General features: G+C 34.5%; 1 protein-coding gene and 1 non-coding gene across 2 annotated transcripts in view; both read left to right on the forward strand.

Moving 5' to 3' along the window:
• Nucleotides 1-18,353, forward strand: part of SCAP (SREBP cleavage activating protein) — a 57,321-nt gene extending 38,968 nt beyond the window's left edge. Inside the window, exons 20-27 of the mRNA XM_089246405.1 lie at nucleotides 123-627; nucleotides 2,683-2,768; nucleotides 5,041-5,135; nucleotides 6,222-6,370; nucleotides 6,542-6,622; nucleotides 7,444-7,656; nucleotides 7,800-7,862; nucleotides 11,186-18,353. Coding sequence (XP_089102531.1) covers nucleotides 123-627; nucleotides 2,683-2,768; nucleotides 5,041-5,135; nucleotides 6,222-6,370; nucleotides 6,542-6,622; nucleotides 7,444-7,656; nucleotides 7,800-7,862; nucleotides 11,186-11,365 — 1,372 coding nt within the window. The 3' untranslated portion in view covers nucleotides 11,366-18,353. The remainder of the gene's footprint in view (nucleotides 1-122; nucleotides 628-2,682; nucleotides 2,769-5,040; nucleotides 5,136-6,221; nucleotides 6,371-6,541; nucleotides 6,623-7,443; nucleotides 7,657-7,799; nucleotides 7,863-11,185) is intronic.
• Nucleotides 13,856-13,927, forward strand: TRNAA-GGC (transfer RNA alanine (anticodon GGC)). The gene has a single exon. It is a non-coding gene; the product is annotated as a tRNA-Ala (tRNA).
• Nucleotides 18,354-21,385: the final 3,032 nt, after the last annotated feature.

Below are 21,385 nucleotides of genomic sequence, written 5' to 3' on the forward strand. Positions count from 1 at the left end.
AAATAAGACTGCAGATTTTTTAATGCTCTACCATGAAGGTTGAGATTTATATCAAAAAAGTTTAACACCTAATGTTTACTAATATCATTAATTTTAATTCTATCTTATATCCTTCCACATAGGATTGCAAAGCACAGAAAGAACCTTCGCAGCCTCCCTAGAGAGAGTGGCAGTTTTTCTTCTGATTCAACATATGGCTCATCACCAGTATCAGATGACACAGAAAATTGTTATGCAATGTTTGTGCCAGAAGTACCATCTCCCTCTGTGTCTAAAAACTCATGTGCTGATAGTTCTCTTCGTTCATTTGATGAAAACTATCCTGTGAAAGGTGCAAGTGTGAGTGACGAATATGTGTCTAGTCAAAAAGAAGACTTTTGCTATGGGGACAAAATGGGAACTGTCAAGCTTCAGGAAACCAAAAATGAACCACAAGTCTTTGATTCTAATACAACATGTTGTTTGTCAGAACACGAGCAACAACCTTTAAAAGGAATAAGTTCTGAAAAAAATCCTGAGGGGATCAGACACTTTCGATTTTATTCACCACTTCCATTCCAGGCTGTTTGGAGTGTGGACTTTCGTGATATAGCTATAGCTGTTGGTTGTAAAGAAGGAAGGCTTGAGGTGAGAATGTTTGTGTTTTACATTGATTGCTAAGTTTTTTTAAATTTTAAATGGAAATATGGAAAATCTTTACAACAAATATTGCCAGTCTCAGACTATATCTAGTTAATCCTATGTTCATTGCTAGAGTTATTTGATTTTATTTATTATTCATATTTTTTTTTATTTATTACAGTAGATGCTACTTATTAGAATCACTGATAATGTTATCATTTGGGTATTGTTATCACTTTTGCTAAGGACGGAACATGCCAATATCATAACATGGGAAAAATTTGTTTATAGAGTTATCCATTTTTACTGTCAAAAGTTTTTCTCTTTGCATGTTTTTTAGCTAAGGTTGGTCAAAACTCATTTTTTCCCTTTAAGCTATCGTTATCAATCTGCAAGATTATATAGGTCAGAAAGCTCCCATATTTACAAACATTTCCGTACTTGGTTCATTATGTCCTAATTTGCCATATTTCATTTATGTGTAGCATTTCTTTTGCATTTTCTCTCCTATATTGAAGGTATGTGTCAGGTGAAAAAAAGTCCCTTTCTTCACCACATTCATAGTTTCTTGGCCAGAAGACTTTCCCAAAGGAATTTATGGAACATTCTGCACTTATAAAAAGTATCATAATTCATAATATACATTTAACAATTCCATTCTAACTCAACTTCTGAATTTAAGAAGTTGAGTTAGTTTTTAGTTTTTTCTTTTAAATAACTCAAAAAGAAACACATCATTTTAAATATGAAATGAGTAAATTCTGGTAAAAGAAGCAAGATCAAACGTTCAAAAATGCTTGAAGCTCAAGAGAAGAAAAGCACAACTTAGACTTGGATCAGCGGCAAAAACAAGAAAAATAATTACTTTTCTAATGAGTGTTTCAAGTCTCTCCTTTAGTGATTTTTTTAAAAATTAGTGATTACCAAGTTTTTACAAACTAAATCTAAAAACACTCATTTTCAAATTAATTTTGAAATCTGAAATATATGTTAGAATGCCTTTATGTTAAAAGACTCCAATTCATTGGTATTGTAGAAAATGTAAAAATACAAATATCAAGGTGTCAATTTTTTTTTATTTAAAAATTAAAAAAATATATATATTTCTTCTAGAGAAAATCTGTCTCTTTTGTGCCTTGTGGTGGGGGGGGGGCACCCCTTCTTCTGAGCCGAGATAACACTGTTTTCTGAAGTAGAAAGTAATTCTGTGTATGCTACTGTATATATATATATATATATATACATATAAAACTGTGTATTTTATTTACTGCCAAAATTTTGAAGTGCTACAAAATTGATAAATTCTGCTACAATAACAACATTTTTGCTGCTACGAATATCAAATTTTCATTTCCCTATACAACACCCGGTCACTTCTAATATCCATCCATGGTACTATGTCAGCCCAGCGGTACATTTGTTACCGTTCAGCCACATGTGTTGTGACTGATGGCAGGACTCTCAGAAGACATTTTTCAACAGGACAATGCTTGACCACACATAGTGTAGGGGTCACAGGAGTGTCTTCCCATATTAACATCCTTCCTTAGCCTGCCCGATCCCCAGATTTGTCACCAATCAAGCATATCTGGGATCACTTGGAACAACAATTTGGGCAGCCTAGGAATTTAATTGAACTAGAGGCATGCTTACAGCAATTGTAGAATGAGATGATGCAGGACACCATATGGGACCTGTCTGCCTACCCGTATTACATCATGTATTCAAGATGGAGGTGGCCGAACAGGGTACTAGAACCTCCATTCATTTGTAGTTTTTCCCTGTAACAAATGGTTCTTTTGCTTTAATTATATAATCACTGACAAATATGAACATTGTAATCACACACATAATTACACATGAATTATATTTCTTCAGTCTTTCTTTTCCCCTCGATCAGTTCTTGAACTTCACGTGATTCAAAACATATGCATGAATGTTTTGTGTGTGCTTGGTCATTATATATAGTAATTGCATTATGCAGTGTGTTCAATGTGAAGAATATTTCTATTTCCGATGAGTATGTTTCATTATTAGTTGATGAATATTATTTTTGTTTAGGTGTGGAATGCTTTCACTGGAAGCTTGGAGTATGTGTATGAGGAAAGCAAATCAGGGATCACAGCACTCTGCATTTCAGATGAGTGGTGAGCATTTCAAAAAATTAACAGATATACAGTCGCCCTCCATATTTGCTGCATTACATTCCAGGGGTGACCATGAATATGGAAAATCCAGAAATAACCCAAACCCTAAAGTTTTATTCTTTAGGCATCTCATTTTTACAATATCTGCTTCATTGCACCCGAATGGTGTGGTGGTAAGATGCTCATCTACCATCATGAAGGTTGTCGTCCCAGTCCCAGGTTCAAAGCCAGGGGAGAATATAGATAAGATATTTTCCTAACAAGCTTGAGGTGACCATCAACCCAACTCATTAATGGCAGTAAATTGCAAGATAATGATATGGCCAGAGTTGGTGTTTGGTGAAGTAGTATCTGCTTTGTGTGTAAGAAGTATAGTGAGTAGGGGTTCAATGATTCAAGAAAATGCTTTCTGGAAAGAACAACATACTGTCATACATACGTTATGTTAATCATTTCTTCTAAATTCTAGTTACTTTGTTAGAGTATAGTAACAAGACTTCCTATACCAATTTTTCTACCTGTGAAAAATGTACCACAATCCATTGCTGATTTAAACTTATGAAGCCTTTGCTATGTTGCTTATAATGAACTTGTCTTCTAATGCTCAATCTTGATCATCTTCATAAGGTATCGCTTTGGTTTCAGAAGCATTCAGCTCGATTAATCCTTCCTCTGTCGACCTCTGAATTGCTATTAATTAAAATTATCTAATTTCTTCTATGTCTACATCAATCAACCCTTCTCCATTAACAATCCAGAAAAAGTGTTTTCCTAGTCTAAGCTTTTCTATTCTTCATACAAAATACTGGGAGACATTCTTTTCATCAATACCTCACGGATTTGCAGATCAAATAAAGATAGCTATACATGACTTGCATACTTTTTTTTATCACATCCATTGAAAAACAGCTCTTCCTACATGAAAGATGTGTGTAATCAGGGCTATATAGTAGCAGGGTGTAGCTACAGCAACAGCTGATCGAGTTTTATGTTCTTATTTCTTGATATATTTGACTGTAGATTCATTGATGTTGTAATAATGGAAAACTGCAACAATGAAGCTTAACCTTTGTCAGTATTTTGAATTTTCCTTGCAAGTTCTTCATTTTTAGAAACATTTAAACAATAGTCTTGTATAAATATTTTCAGAACCACCACCTTTAAGAGGGATTTTTTTTAACATTTATTCAGCAGATATAACTTATATTTTGTTCCGACACAAGAATTATTGCCTAACCATGTTTTTCAAAAAAAAAAAAAAAAACTGCAAATAAAAAGTCTGCGAATACTGAGGGCAGACTGTAATTCATATATGAATATGTTATGATCGTGGTGGCGCAATTGAACATCACAAACATGATGTAATTCAGTGATCAATAAGTCCATAAATAATGTGTTATGGCTTTTGTGCAATTCTGAATGATCTTAGCGGCTAGGAATTATCATGCTGTATATAGCTTGACACGAGTTCTTGAAGTATCTGTTTTTTAAACCTTTGTACATTCTATTATCATTTACATATTGAGTCAGTGCTCATTATAACGATTGATATAGTAAGTCCCAAATGTTCTCACATTTACCTACTACATATGTATTCATTCTGTGGAATTTTTAAAGAATTGATACGTGTGAGGAGGTATGAGTGTGTATATGCATGGCTCCAACATATTTATGTACATTTATTTGTTCAGAGTTGCGCTAGTTTCATGTTCTTGCTGGTGCTATCATCTGCTCCATATTTTCAAATATAGGTGGTAAATGCTTGAATTTTTCATGTTATGTAAGTATCGTGTTGAGGGTCTGCCCTGCCTGCAGTCTGCAGAGAGACTTTTTCAAATTTGGACGACCAGCTCGCATTCGCCCCCTTAAAGTTGGGAGAAAAAAACCAAACTTCAGTTGACCACCACTGTGCCACCAACAGGGTGAATCTGGATCCTCATGATCAGAGTCGAGCACAATGCCCATATGTCCACATAAAGACCTTATATAATATATATATATATATATATATATATGACTTTTCTTTTTCAATGTAACAATCACCTGATATAATGTCTGTTTTCAACATACCAATGGAAGGTCATTATAATGAGCATCGACTGCATTTTGCTTTCTCTTTTTCATCTTGTAGCATGCGTGACTTCAAATTTATGAATCGATATTTCAAGTGAAATTTTCATTGCATTATATATTTTTCAAAGTTCATATTGTGTCTCATTCACACATGTTTTTAAATTTATTCTCTTGAATTATTTTCCATTTTTACTTTTAGGCTTGTGTCTGTTCGACTGAATGGCATCATGGACTTCTTTGTTGTTGAAATAAGGACTCGTGACAATTCTTTCCATTCTTGCCATCAGTTGAAAAGTATGCGTTTGCAGCTTTCTTAAATATTTGGCTGTTCTGAGCATTTTTCTGTAACCAAATGTTCTTATTTCTGATAGGCTTTTTTTTTTCATATTAAAATAAAAACTTGTGGAGCAACACTGTGAAGTTGGGAGTGTACTGAGATGCCCAGTGTGGCTTCTCTTTTTATTGGTGCATTTCAGATATTTCCATTGTTTATTAAGCTTCATTTGATGTTATTTAAAAAAAAAATGAATATGTTGTTGCTGAAACTTGTAGAAGAGTATTTGTGAAGAGTAAATGTGTGAAGACACAAGATGCCTTATACATTGATCAGGTTTTAGAAAGTGTTTGTCAACTGTATAGAAAAAAATTAGAGGGTTGATACTACCCATTAAGACAAATAATATTTACAATGGAACCTATGGTCATAACCCACTCAGAAGTGCAGCATACTGTGTCTTCCTGGAGGAAGTGCTTCTTGAATTGTTGCAGCCTGTTCCTATTGCTACACTGATAGACGTGGTTTTTGCATGTGAGGGAAGCTCCAACACACTTTAGCACCGCTGCCCAACAAGTCCTTAATGCTAGATACCTCAGGAAGTGGATTGGATATATGGCGTGGTCTCCACACTCACCAGACTTCTTGTGGAGACTCATGAAAGCATTGTGCATGAGACGCATGCAGACTCCAGAAGATCTTGTCACAAGAATTCTTGTTGCAGCAGACACGATCAACATGACACTAGGAGTCCGCAAGACGTTGCACCAGTCTTTCATTTTCCTATGGGAATTGTGCAACATCCTTGGATTGTCACTTTGAACATTTCCTTCGATTCTTTTGCTGATCTGCATAGGATTGTGAACTTATGAGTTTGTTATCTCTTTTTTTTTCACTGTTGTAACATCAACATAGACAGTTTTTATGATTTTCTGACACTGAGTGGATTACGACCATAAGTTTCATTGTAAATATCTTGTTCTATCACCCCTCCAATTTTTTCTAAACAGTTTACGAACACCCTGTATAGTAAAGCTAAATAATTTCAGCTTTATTCAGTCTTGATCACTGATATTTTGTTCTTCCCCCCCCCCCCATAACCGCAGATCTTCATCCTGGACATCAAGATGAAAATTGTGTAGAATCAGTGCGTTGTCTGTGGTTCCAAAGTGTGAAAGCTCACAATCTTGCGGTATCTGTTTTGCAAGTCCATGATGGTTTTGCTGTAACTGGAGGTTTTGATCGTTTGGTCAAGGTAGTTTTTAATTTAATTGTTTTTATAATTCAGTATTCTTCAATGTATATTCTATTTTTTAAACTGTTATTATTAAATTAAGATATGCGTCTTTATAAACAAGAGTTGCAGAACAAATTGAAAAATGGTTTTACTCATTTTAGAATATTTTTTCTTTTTTATAAAACACAGGTTTTCAAATGTGATTCAGGAAGCTGTGTATATACACTCCATGGCCATTCAGCCACAATATCTGCTTTGCACATTGATAAAGTTAGTTTTTTTTCATTATTATCATTATATATCACTGGGATATTTTTTTTTTCAGCATTTCTCTAACAATATTTGACTTATTAAAATCATGCAAATGGTTTATACCAGGGTTGCACAACCTTTTCAGTTCTTAGGCCAGACATGTGATATTGCAACTGGTCACACAGGCCTCTAGTTTACACTATCATACGTAATTATACTATATACATGTTACAGTAAATGTGATAAATCTGGTTATTATGCATAATTCCAAGCATTTTGTAAGGTTGATAAATTTTCCCATATATATATAAATGTATCACTTTTACAAGCAATTATGCATAGTACTCAAGCATTGTCAGTAAATTTCATAAGTACTAAAAAAATATCATTTTTACCAGCAGTTATGCATAATATATGTTTACCATGTGACATATTATATATTATACATGATAATTCATAAATGTATTGTATCATTGTATTATATCATTATATCGGGGTCTGACTATATTCATCACACTTACTAGACTCATTTAGAATTTTTTTCATTTTTATCAAATTGACCAATTAGGGTGATATGCATAATCACCAGTGAAAATGTTTTCAGTGTTTATCAAATTTACTACTGACGCTTGGGTATTATGCATATTTTCCAGTAAAGGTGGTAAATTTATCAAGCTTACCAAGATGATTGGTAAGTATGCATAATAACCTGTTATCATATACAATAACAAATTTATCACAATTTACTGTAACATATATATCACTATAATTTTAAATGCTTAATTATTTATTTCTTTAAAGACCCATGAAATCATATGCATTTATGTGTTGATTTGTAGTATGCACCTTCATCTGCCACCAGTGGGTGCCAAGATGGACTTATTTGTTTGTGGGACTTGTTAACTGGTACGTGCATGTACAGTTTGAATGCTCACGAAGGCTCAGTAATGACACTCAAATGCACACCCATATACCTGATAAGCCAAGGAACTGATAATCGCATTTGCATTTGGGAGAAGTTTCAGGGCCATCTGTTGCACAGCATAAGTCAGGTAGTAAATAAATTTGTCAATTAATGGTTATTTGCTCAGCGTTTCATTAATTTTTATTTTCTGATATCTATTGCATTCATTTATATCCTTCATGTGTTTGATCATCTATTAAAATAATGAGAAAAATTCTTTCCTCTCCTCAGGAATATAGCCTGTACAGCAATCTAGCTTTACTTACCAATAACATAATGGTAACTACAAAAGAGGTGAGTTTCCTAAACAAAATATCATATGAATGAATTTATGTACAGTAAACCCTCTTAATGGACACCCCTCAGATACAGTCACCCCTCTTATGGTAAAATAATAATTTCCCCTTGTATAGTAAATGTGTGTTTCAAACCCCTGATTTACAGTCGCCCCTCTTTTGCAGACAAACTTTTTTGTCTTGATGGTGACTGCTAAAGAAAGGTTTTACTGTACCTAGGTTTCATGAGGTTGGCTGTTCGCATGGTTCTCTGGCATCATATCTCAAGGTCTGTACGAGTCAGAGAAAACCTGGAATTGTCAAGAAAAGAAAATTTACTAAAAAAAAGTCAGGGAAAATAGCTCAATTTTGTTCTAAAACCAGGAAATTTCTGACAATGGACCTGGAAAATTGTCACGATTGTTGTTTAATTGAAAAAATAAATAAAAATATTTCCTCAAAAAAATGAAATTCAGAACATAAATTGTGATCTGATAACATTGTAAGTATTGATAATTTTCACAATGGAATGCGGAAAAAAAAACACGTAGAAGCTGCAGAGGAGAAATAAAAATTTCAAGTATGTGTGGAAGAATATATTGTTGCAACCTTATCGTAACTGCATGCAAAGTGTTTCCAAAAACTTATCATAACTGCCAATCATAGAAAGCTGTGTGTAAAGAGTATCTAGAAAGCTCAGTTTCAATAATTTAGTACCTGAATTTTAAAAGGGAAATATTTCAGTCCTTGATGTATGTTCTATTTTTCCATCCATCTGGTGTATTTGGAAAGCATAAATTTGTGTATTAAAAAATGTAAAAAGCAATAATGCTACTATTGTGATGTTATTATGATAACAATTATAATTAATTTTATAATTAATAAAAAAATTGTTAATTATAATTGATTTACATTAATTTTTTTATTTAAAAAAATTACCTGGACTTTTTGAAAATTTGACTGAAAACCCTTTAAAAGTCAGGGAAATTATTTTACACAAAAATGAGTATGAACGCATGGCTTGGCTTAAGTCATTTCCACATGCAGCTTGTGATAGGCTTTGTCTTCAGGCAGAGCTATGAACTAGGGCCATCACCAGTTCTGTTGGTTTGCCTTATCAAAGTGTAATTTACAGTAGAAACTTAATTATCCTGAACTTCACACTAACTGCTTTTTCTAAGCAATAATTTTTTCCTCAGTGATGAAAAAATTATCACTGAGTCTGAAATTCCCCTGCTGATAAAAAAAAGTGAAGAAACTTGCAAATAAGCAAGAACATGGTGACTGAACAGATATAATTTTGCTAAAAACTTGTTGATACAGCTGTAAAGCAAAGGCTAATCAAATTGTCTGTATGTCTATGGAATATTTTTTGAATTATAATTTATGTAGAATCTGTTTCTCAATCTTTCTGAACTACCCAAGGACTAGGCCCGTCATTTGGGTGGTCAGGGAAAATACACTAAAAATAGTATAAATATGTATTCAAATTTATATATGTATATGTGTACATAAATTCAGTACATGTTCTTTGCCCCCCCTGGAAAAAGTTGAAATGACTTCCCTGCCAAGGACCAGTGAAATGCTTGGAACTAATCAATGGCCCCTCTCAATTACATTATATGGGGGGATGGGTCCAATCTTCATTAAAACCTATGCTTGATCTTACCAATATTTATGGCATACTTGAATAATGTCATGTAATAAAAACTGAATTTTTACGTCTGAGAACCACCTGTCACCTTTTTGCAGACCATAGGTTAAGAAACGCTGATGAAGATAATATTAGACCCTTAAAAATTCATGTATATTTGATTATATCCAAAAATTTATATCTATGATCCTAGGGGCTAGCCCGGATCCCAATAAATAACAGAGCTCTTACTGTGTTCGAGTAATTCTAGTAGTTTATAAACCCATCATGATGTATAGCATAAGTAGGCAATTTCCATGGAAAAATATCAATTATGCTCATTTAGATATGAGGATATATGTACCTTGTTTTAATGAATAAACTTCTTGTTTCATTTCATACCACTTCACATTTATTCTGGTATTGACCACATTATAAATTAGATCTTTTATACAGACAGAATTTTTTTACATCCATAACTTGCAGAGGCATACAAGAAAGAGGCTCCTACATATGCAAAGGGAAAAATTTTCACTATTACAAATAGGATTGCCATGAAGAGGCGCTTACATATGAAGACATTAGTGGGGAGGGCTTAAAATTGTCTATAGTTCCGTACACGTGGGACTCAAGTGCATACACAGTAGGTGAAAAGGATTTGATGCATTCTATATTCATGAACTACGAAAAAATAACACAAAAGATTTATTCTCAACTAACCTGAGCCACCACCCCCCAGGATTTTGTGCCTATGTTACCATGTACATCTTTATGAATTTTCGGCTTGATGGCTGGCAATCATGTATCATACAGCTTAGGCGTTTCGCCACAGATGTATCATCAGGTTTTTTTTTTAGAATTTACATTGTACATAAATATTTTCATGATTGCAGAATCATCTCAAACATTTGATTTTTACAAAACCTATTTACATGCACATGCTTAATTTTATCAAAAAACTATCTGTAATACCCAGCGCTGCCCAGTTTTTCCTCCATATATTGGCCAGTATTGAAGAAGTGACAAACCATTACAAAGAGATAAACATGCCTGAAACACATTGCTTGAGAACCACAATTAAACAAAGTAAACACTCCAAAAGTCATTGTTGAGGCTGAAAAAACAGTTGCCCCACAGTTTTTTGCGCATTTTGGGATTCGCCCAGCTCTGAAAAACTTTTAAAACAACCTATTCATGTCAGGTCCTGTTTGGTATGTATGCTAAATTTGGCAGATATCGGTCAAAAATTGTAGATTTGTATAGAGAGCAGACACTCAGACAAACATACAGAAAATCAATTTTATATTGGTTTGGTATCTCTGCACCATCTTTGTACATGCATATGTGCAGAGACATTCAAAAATATTAATGACATCTAGTTTATTCACATTTTGAGCTTAGTGCTTGAATCATTTGAATTTGATGCATGACTACTTTATGCATATAAAATTGATTTTCTGTGTCTGTTCTCTATACAAATCTACAATTTTAGACCGATCATTGCCAAATTTTGCATGCATATGAAAAATTGAGAAAATCTGGACAGCACCGGATATTATAGCTAGTTTGCTATATTTTGCTATGTGCCTCATGTTTTCTCTACAGAAATATGTTTCAATGAATTCTAAAAAATGACATGATTTCTGTTCAGTTAGATTACTTGCATTCAAAATGTATTGATATATTGGCTGTTTCATTAATATTTTCAGGATAACCTTGTTCTGTGGGATGTCAATCATGGAGAAGCACTGCGTATGATCATGATTGGAAATGGAGATCATTCGTGCCATATAAAGCTGCTTAGGTTATCTGGACAGTCAGTGGTTTGTGATTATGGACCTCAGATGTTCATCATAAATTTTCCAGCCATCTCAAGTAAGGTGGATTGAACAAAATGACTAATCAGTTATGTGATGCATTCACACAGAGCATCAGTACTCATAGAAGAAATTTTGCACTCATCAGGCATTAATACAATTCTTACTCCATTCCAGCCTGCTGTGTTCATGCATCACCCTTTTCTTCCCTTTCTCTGTATGTACAATTATTTATAGATATTTTTATCACTCATATTTATAATTGATTTGATTCTCATCTTATTTGTGGAACTTGTTTCCCCTCCATTTTTGCATATTTATTATATTATCTTTGATATTTGTACAGCCACTCCCTGACTTTTATGAACAGGATCCATTCTGTAAGTAGAATTGCATCGAGTGAGAGGTAGATAATTTGGAATCAGAAATGAAGTCCCATTCAAAATGGAATGTAATATAGTCATCCTAATTTGAGAAAAAAAAATGTTTATGCATTTGTTGCTTTTTAATTTATTCTTATAAATAATTGAATTACATTAGAGATTTTGGTACCTTGATGATGTATCTCCTTAAATTGTACAATTTACAGTATGTCATGTTTTTTTTATTTTTCATTATAAATTTGTTCTTGTGGATCTATCTCTCCATTTCTTAAATTGCACAGAAGCTAATTTATGGTTTTGCTGCCCTTTTTCCACTAGTCTTATTTTCTTGACCACTCATTCCTCAAATTTGCTGCCCTGGGTAATTTAGCTCCCTCCGACACAAGCCTATTGGGTGGTGCATCCCACTGTCAATAGGCTTGTGTCTCTAGACCATTCTTTCTGTCACCTCCATGCTTACACACTTTTTGAGGTCATGCTTTTGGTTGCTCACTCACCTTTTCCCCTACGCTCTCTCTTTTTTTTACTCACCTGGTCTCTTGCTCTCTAGGTCACTCTTATGCTTGTACACTTTCTAAGTCATTCTTTTGGTTGCTCATTTGGTTTTTCTTTGGCGAAAAAAAGGATCGGAGCATGACAAAAATTTTCCAAGAGTGCCCCCATTCTCTCTCTCTTTTTACTCACCTGGTCTCTTGCTCTCTAGGTAACTCTTTTTGGTCACTCACATGCTTGTACACTTTCCAAGTCATTCTTTTGGTTGCTCATTTGGGTTTTCTTTGGCGAGAAAAGGGTCAGAGAGCATGACAAAAATTTGCCAAGAGTGAAATGGATGCAAACAAAGAAACATCCACCACCAAAAAAGTCCTGAAGTTGAATGCCTGCAAGTCCGGGCGTGGCTGTACTATTTAGCAATCATGCTACCAGTGATGTACAAACATTTATTTAATCTTTCCTAGTCAAGAATGCGAATGAGAGAGAGATATATGTCAACTGCTTGTTCATTGACAATAACTATATTATATATTAATTTCTAAAATTGATATAATATATACTACCGATGATTCTGATAAGTGTTGCTTTTCTGAAATAACTATCATAAAAATTTTGGAAGATTCCTTTATTTTTTAATTGGTAGAAGTGATACTTTTTCGATAGTCTTTGTGTTTATTCCAAGCTGAGATTGAGCACATATGATGTGTCATTCTGGGCTGGGTGTTCTTTGCAGCATCATAGGCCCTCAAGCAAAGTGGTTTTTCCGGGGATCCCTCTTTTCCTGCCTTATCAGGCTAGAAATGCTTGCTTACTGTAAAAAATTGAGCCAAATCTATTATCGTGAGGGTCCTTCTGTACTTGGGGCACCTGGGTCATCTCAGGTGGGCTCATGCCAGAAGACAGCACTAGTTCTGGTCCTTTTCTAGCTTGGGCGTAAAGATATAGTTGCAGATGATAACACACTGCGTGTTATCCTTGTCTATTGATTATAATAATTGTGTTATCATGTTTACAAAATTTCTGATTATTATAATAATCATTAAAAAAAGAGATTTTTCTATGCTCAAATCCAAAATAAATAAAGCCTGGAAGGAGTTACTGTTGCCACCGGCAAATATCGAGCACAAATCCTATATTCTTACACGTATGAATATTTGGCATTGTTTTTTATTTCTCTCATTTAGGGTTGCAGGACATTCTGTATTTTAAAGAATTCTCTTCTAGTGCTCCTGGGGATTTTGCCTGCATATAAGGCAAGCATACACAAAGTTTAAGTTACGCTTGTGTTCTTACAGCAAGTGAGAAGAGTGTTGTATGCCCAATTAGTTGTTCCTTTGAGGTTTGATCAGATTCAGTAGAACTGTATTGGCATGTTTGACTGGCTCTGATTGGCTGCCTGTAAAGTTGGATGGTGATTGATTATTAGGGTCATTTCTTTTTTTTTACTCTTGTTGGGTTGTTTAAGAAGCAGGATGAAAACAGTCTATTGCCCAAAACTCTTAAAAATTTTGACTGGGCAGGTAATTTTTTCGAACCCGGGTCACTCGATTGCCGGACGAGTGCTCTGACCACTAAGCTACGGAGGAGATAGAGATTTTCCTTCGCTAGAGCGTATATATGAGCCTAACGGAACCGTGCAATGGACGGTGAACCGATCAACCAATAGCTCATTTCAGAGAGGAAAATCTCCTCTATAGCTTAGTGGTCAGAGTACTCGTCCGGCAATCGAGTGACCCGGGTTCGACTCCCGGTAGAGGCAGAGATGAGTTTTTCCTTCCTTAAAAAAAAAAAATTAACATCTCAAATAATAAATATCTTCACAACATCCAATCTTCCGTATATCTTGTATTAACAAGTGAAGAGCGACATTCATGTCATAGATGTATTTTAGTATTTAGTATAATAGTTATTAATTATTAAGTAATAATTTAAATATTAATTAGTATAGTAATATTTTAGTATAGTAAGTTTTACTTATGTATATCGGTATTAAGTGGTAATACAGCTTAATACACCGATTATGTTTTTTTTCTCAACCTAATAGAGATCAAGGTATACCATTCAAAATCTGAATCTTTTTATCGTCATTAAGAATATGGAAATTAGCAGGAAGTACAAATTGTGATGCGTTAATGAAAGTACAGTTGAATCCTGTTGAAAAGCATATCAGTATAGTGAAAAAAATTCTTCTTTTAACAAACACTTTTCTAATCCCTCAGATAAGGTTACATAAGAACAATGCAATAACCTGGAATTCCTTTATGACAAAATTTTGTTATAACAAAGTGATTTCTCCGATCTCTTGGAGTTCATTATAACAGGATTCGACTATATTTTCTTTATAACATAAGAATCATAGGGAAAATTTGGGAAAAAGTTTTGTAACAGATGATCATAGAATAATGTAGACGATGACAGTGTATATAGAAATAATGTAGCAGCCAAGATCTATTATTATAATTATAAATTATTGAATTTTGGGAAATAGTTTCGTAACTGATTTGTAGTTGAATGCTGTTACCATTCTGAATGCAACTAGGATCACCGATCTGGATGTTCTTATTGATGAGTGGCTTTGGTATTCTGAACATTGTTCAGCAGTGGTCAAAAAATAGAGTAGAATTCTGTTTCATTCTCAAAAAGGTCTTTTCTGTTTCTCTTAAAGTGATCCTTCCACATTTCTATGGTTAGTTTGTCCTGAATTGGAGTATACCATCAGGTTTTGGAGATCATACTTACAGAGGGACATTTACTTGGTCGAGCGGGTGCAGAGAAGAGTCACATGTTCTCTTGATCACACGCAGGAATTAAGCTACGAAGAGAGGCTTGATTTTTTTGGAAATGTTTATAATGGAAGTGCACAGATGTTTGGGGTATATATTCGAAGTGTTTAAAATTTTCAACTGGATGGATATAATGGACCACAGGTTATTTTTAGTGTTGACAAATGTGGTCGCTGATTTTTGTTCAAACAACCAACGTTTCTCTTGCGAATTGAATGGTGCCACTATCCTCCTAATGCAACTTCTAGGGTAACCAATTTGGGAATTCTCATTGACGAGCGGCTTAAGTTTTTCTAAACATTGTTTAGTGATGGTAGAAAAATCAAATATAATGCTCGATTTCATTTTTAAAAAAAGGTCTCTTCACATTCATTCCACTTCATCATCCACTTCAGTCATTCTTCCACTTTTCTGAGGCTTAGTTCGTCCTGAACTGGAGTATGCTGTAAGCTTTTGGAGACCATACCTACAAAGGGACGTAGATTTGGTTGAAGGGGTGCGGAGAAGAGCTATGCATGCCCTTGTTGGTACACGGGGCTTGAGTTATAAAGAGAGACTTCATTTTTTGAATATGTTTGCATTGGAAAAATGCAGATGTCGAGGGGATATGATCGAGATGTTCAAAATTTTCAATCGGATGGATAGGATGGACCATGAATTATTAATACGGCATTAATCGACTGCTTCGACAAGGAGACACCAGTATCGATTGGTAAGGGACTGGAGTGAGACAGTACTGTTATGAATATAATTATTTGTTTAACATTTTTTACAGAAGAACTTTTTATTTTTCTGTTTCTCATTGGCCAACAACCGTTCTGCCATCTGTCTGGTTTTGATTTCATTGTAGACTCTTACAGGACAATTCCAGGTTCTGGTGTCACTGGGAGTTTTCCTCTAATAGGGGTTGTGAATAATTGGAATACCTTACCTCCGGGGGTCGTGCATTCTAACTTAATTGACTCGTATGAAAAGAAACACAATAAACATGTTGGGATAAATCGAGAAGCTATCAATACTTAGAATAAGACAAGCATACTAGTAAGTATTCTTTATGGGCAGTATATTTATATTTTATCATAATTATTGGTGTTTTATTGCTCTTATTGGGTTGCTGTATTTTTTATATAGTTTAGATATGTATTCAACATCCATATTTTTTATGGGCATCTTTTTTTCAACCACCTTGTGAGGCATTTTGTCTGTTGTTGCCTTTGTATTTGTAGATAAAATTTTAATAATGATAATTATTATCGTATGATATGTTAATTTTATTGATTAGGTTGCGATTCATAGTCATTTTACAAACTTTTTTCCTGTGACTTTGGACCTCAAATTAACCAAGTTTGACTATACTGACATTCACCTCTCTAAAAGTCTCCAGATGGCAACCATACAAAGATTGTCACTCTCTGCTATTCATACAAAGATTTTTTAGACAACTGGCTGATGCTAACAAGAATTCAGGAAAGGGAATTCTACTGCCTTTGTGTGAAAGGAAACCACCATCCCCTTGCAATCCGGGCGAGTGCACTAAATGAGCTTGCTCATTTTGGGGACACTCGTTGAATTTTTTTTTCCTGGATTCATCTTTGCATCAGCCAGTTGTCTAAACCTTTGAATGAATAGAGAAGAGTGACATCTTCATTTAAGAAGCATGCCCGATTGGTTTGGAAATTTTGGAAGGTGTGTGTGTGTGTGTGTGTGTGAGAGAGAGAGAGAGAGAGCATGCACTTCCAACTATATGACTTTCAAAATATTTTCAAATTTTATTTCGTGTCCAGTTACCAACATGAGATGTGCAATGGTTATAGTTTTATTTCAGGCAACTTCTCTAATGCTGCTTGATTTTTGTTGCAGTGCTTTTCATTGTTCCTATGCAAACAATTTTCCACACAGACATGGAATACGCTTGCCAGTGAAAGTAGGTCTCTAGTGCCTATGGCTGAATGCAGAGGAATTTATTTCGGAAGGGGGAGGACTATAGTGTTTTGGGGATCAAAGTGATAGAACAATGATGTAGCCACGTTATTCCATAGAAATCAGTAATTTTCTAACATTTCAAGGGGACGGGTCTTCCTGGTTGCCCCCCTTCTCGTTAAGGCCTTGGCTGAATGACTATGTTAGGTTCTTAGTTGATTTGATGATAGGCTGGATGATGAGAAAGTCTCTAAAAGTCTCCTGATTTGACCAAGGACAACATTCCTAATATATAGAGAAAAGGCTTTAATGTCAAGCTCGTCTTGAATCTAACAAGTTCTAAGAGTTCTTTCTTCCTAACACAGTTAAGGAAAAGATGATAAAAATAAATCCCATTTGGTATCATTACTCCAACGGAGCAGACAGTCGAGATGATTTGACTCCTACAAGAGAGAGAGAGAAAAAGATTCCATCAAACATTCACCATCCAACTCTACTGGCACACCTGGCAGCCAATCTGAACTTGACATATCCAATCAATGTTAGCTTCCAGAGCCTTTCTTAAGACTTTGCTAAGTAATAGTAAAAAAAGAAAATTATTTACTTAACCTGCCAAATCTCAGACATAGAATTTTTGTAAAATTCAACTCTACAAAATCGGACATTTAACTCTCATTTTACTTGTTACCAAAATCATCCCCCCACATAACTACACCTCTAAAGATGCCTCTCACAAATGTAGATGAAATGTCAGAAAGTCAATTTCCTAGAACTATGGATAGAAATTGTATATATTTCATTGAAACACAGGCCATGAAGGCTTAAATCTCTGCTCTATGCCATAAATGCTCAGCCCATGGTCCATGTTAATTATTAATTTATCAGTTATTTATTATTATCAATTTGTGCTAATTAAATTATTAATTCCTGAAACAGTCTCTCTTGTAAAAAAAAAAGTGATTGAAATTGCTGTGTGTCATATAGAATTTTTAAAAGATTTTGCAATTATGAATTGTTTTATTTCTTGTGGCCAGAGACCTTTTATCGAACCATTTAATTGGCCTGCAACAGATTATTAAGTCCTGTTGGTGGCCAGCTGTCTATGAAAATTTGAGCTCTACATCTCTCTGGAGCATTTTTTAATATTATTATTTTGTATAGCTAATCTTCTACTTCAATTAAATAGCGTTAAAAACTTTTTTTTATATTATGGTGCTGATTTTAGCTTGCACAGCATTCTTAATTAATTTTTTTAATTGTTATATAGATTTATATATTTTCTTATGAGGGGCTTTGTCTGGAATTTTGTAAGCCTTTAAAATGAAATTGTGTAATTCCTGTAGTTGAATTTACATTGTACGTCCGAATATGAATCAGAATGATGCGCGTATCTATATGAAATGTTTTTGTAATAGAAAAGTTTTCATCTCAAACTTTTAAATAAATTATGTTTTGTGTGTGAGAATAAAATGTAGCTTTCACTTGTAACTTTTTCGCTTGTGGCTTCAAATAATTGATTTTTTATTGATTTACGTTTTTGTGAAAGTAATTTTCATGAAACATTTATAGATACTATTGATACACTATCTCGTTTTTGTTTTTTATTGTAAGAAAAATATGTATATATATATACAGGGTGATTATAAAAAAACTATCCCGACATATGGGCCCCTAACTATCATACCATTCACAGAAACAGAATGAAATTTTGGCATAAGGTATTTTGATGTATGCGCTCAAGAATGATATGGAAAACAACAGTGGCACTCTAACAGTTACGGTTACAGTGAGAAAATTTCGAAAATATCAAATGGCAACACCAAGTTTTTTGTATTGGAATGTGATCTCCATTGTGAAAAACCCTAAATAGCGTTCGAACGGCAACTGTAGCATGAAAATCACCGGCAGTAGATAGGCTAAAAGTGAGGACAACCAATAAGGACAGAGAAGCAGCATAAAATAAAGCATTTTATTGTGTTTCATAAATTTTCCACATGACCTTGTGGAGGACTAATCAGGCTGGGATCTCAGCCGAAGAAACCGTGTGACGAATGAAACAAACATTAATGCTCTGGTGCACGGCAAAGTCCTTTTTACTTTTTCCTTGCCTAGCTCCAGGGATTTTCGTGCTACAGGTGCTATTCCAACGCTATTTAGTGTTTTTCAGTATGGAGATCGCATTCCAATACAAAAAACTTGGTGTTGCCATTTGATATTTTAGAAATTTTCTCACTGTAACCGTAACTGTTAGAGTGACACTGTTGTTTTCCATATCATTCTTGAGCGCATACCTCAAAATACCTTATGCCAAAATTTCATTCAGTTTCTGTGAATGGTATGATAGTTAGGGGCCCATATGTCGGGAGTTTTTTTATAATCACCCCGTATTTGTGGACACTGCAGTTGGAACTTTTTAGGGTAATCAAGTTATAGTATTTTACTGCAGTGATACCTGGGCTAACGAAAATGATTCATTCCAGAATCATGTTCATTAGCCAAAATGTTTGTTAGCTGAAATGTGATTTCCCATGGGTTTCTATGGAAAATTGCTTAATTCCTTCCTGAAATGGCCCAAAATTTGAAGATAAGTTTTTTAAATTACCAAGTAGCGCTATAAAAAAGACAAAAAACTGGCCGAAGGCTAAAATGAACTGCTTCAAAATTAAATAAATGAGAATCTTTCTGCAGGAACATGGATGGAGATGATCTTTTCATTTTCCAATATGTACACAACTAAGACCAGCTTTAGTTCACTAAAGCTGTTGTTGCCACAATCCAGTTGAGTTCATAGGTGTTCCCGTCCATTTGTGATTCAGTCAGCTCATTTATGTGTCTGATACATGCAGATAGAAAAAAACCTCCTAGAATATGTGTCCAGACTGTTCAGTTTGTTGCTAAGAGTCTTGCTTTGGAAGAACAAATGCTCTGAAAACGTAGGCTCGCCTTTTTTTTCAATGCATTTTCTATTTTGGCTGAATCTTTCATTTTACATGAAGCAGTTCAAAAACTCTCAGAAAATAATGAAAGGTACGTCTGTGGAAAATAATTCCGAGGTTGACATGAGGTAGTCGGACTCGTGAGAGTAATTCTGATGATGATTGGCGCTAAAATTCAGCTCACGATGCGACTGTTTTATATTAGCACGTGCATCCATATCAAGAATAAATGTTTGTTGGCCGAGGCAGATAAATCACAAAAAAATATTGGTTAGCTGAAAAATTTGTAAGTAGAGGCGTTCGTTAGCCGAGGTACCACTGCATATCTATAAGATATGTCAACGTAACTGAACCTGCTTAGGTAAACGTTAGAATACATATAAGAGTATTTAATAGCCTATCATGGTTTTTTCTTTCCCTTATTTCAAAAAGATTTAATTACTTAATGTCTAACTTTCGTTTTGTATTAAACATATAATTTTCTTCAACAACTTATTCCTTCAACAAACGGAGAGAAAAAAAAGACTAATTTTAACTTTTATAAAAAAAAAGTTATAATAACCGTGTGTGAAAGAAAAATTTTTACAAAAAAAAATGTTCAGAGAAAGATTAAAATTTAGAAATTTAACATAAACGAGCTCTTATCGGCTCAAGAACACTCTTAGCTCAGTATATGAACACAGTTCATAATATTGTACTAGCTTATTGTTGCATATGTTACTGTAAATGTGATAAATCCTGTGATTGTGCACCGGCCATTTTGGTAAGTGTGATCGATTTTGTTGATAATAATTACTTAGTTTATTTTGATCTCTACGATCATACCTCGTCCTGTGTGTGAGTAAATACGGTACTTATTGCTATAAAATTGTAAATTCCATAGAGGAATGTGTACGAGGTGCATGTACAGTTAAGTAGTAGTTATAAAATTGTAATTTATTATGTTTTGAAATTCTTTAGAACATGCATGCTCAACCTGTGGCCCTCGGAGTCATGTGATGTGAACCTCACATCTAACCCAACCCTCACATCTACCTCAAACCTAATTTTGTAAAAATGAACTAAGCTCCACATTTACAGATCGATCACTCAAGTCGCCCGCGGCACATTTCCAAGTTACTTAAGTGACCCGCAGCATATTTACAGATCTTTCAAGTGACCGAGGTCACTAATCAGCAGCTCCATTTTAGAGCACTAAAGCGGCGCATTTCCAGATCACTCAAGTGACCTGCGGTTCTGTTCCATCACTTAAACGACCCGCAGCACATTTACAGATTCTTTCAGGTGACCATCGGTACATTTTCAAATCACTTGAGTGGCCATAGCATATTTATAGATCACTTAATTTACCCGCGGCACAGTTCTAGATCACTCAAGTGGCCCACTGCAAATTTCCACATGACTCAAATGGCCCACGGCACATTTACAGATCACTTGGGTGATCCGCAGCACAATTCCCGAGCACTTAACTGGCTCGCGGCACTGTTCTAAATCACTGAAGTGGTGACACGTTTTCAACCAATAAAGTGGCCCGCAAAATTTTAAGTTAATTTTTATAAAATTTTACTTGGCACACCT

Source organism: Pholcus phalangioides, unplaced genomic scaffold (assembly GCF_987345545.1).
Source record: "Pholcus phalangioides strain wild (caught in Gottingen) unplaced genomic scaffold, Ppha-v1.0 ptg000003l_1, whole genome shotgun sequence".
Classification (NCBI taxonomy): domain Eukaryota; kingdom Metazoa; phylum Arthropoda; class Arachnida; order Araneae; family Pholcidae; genus Pholcus; species Pholcus phalangioides.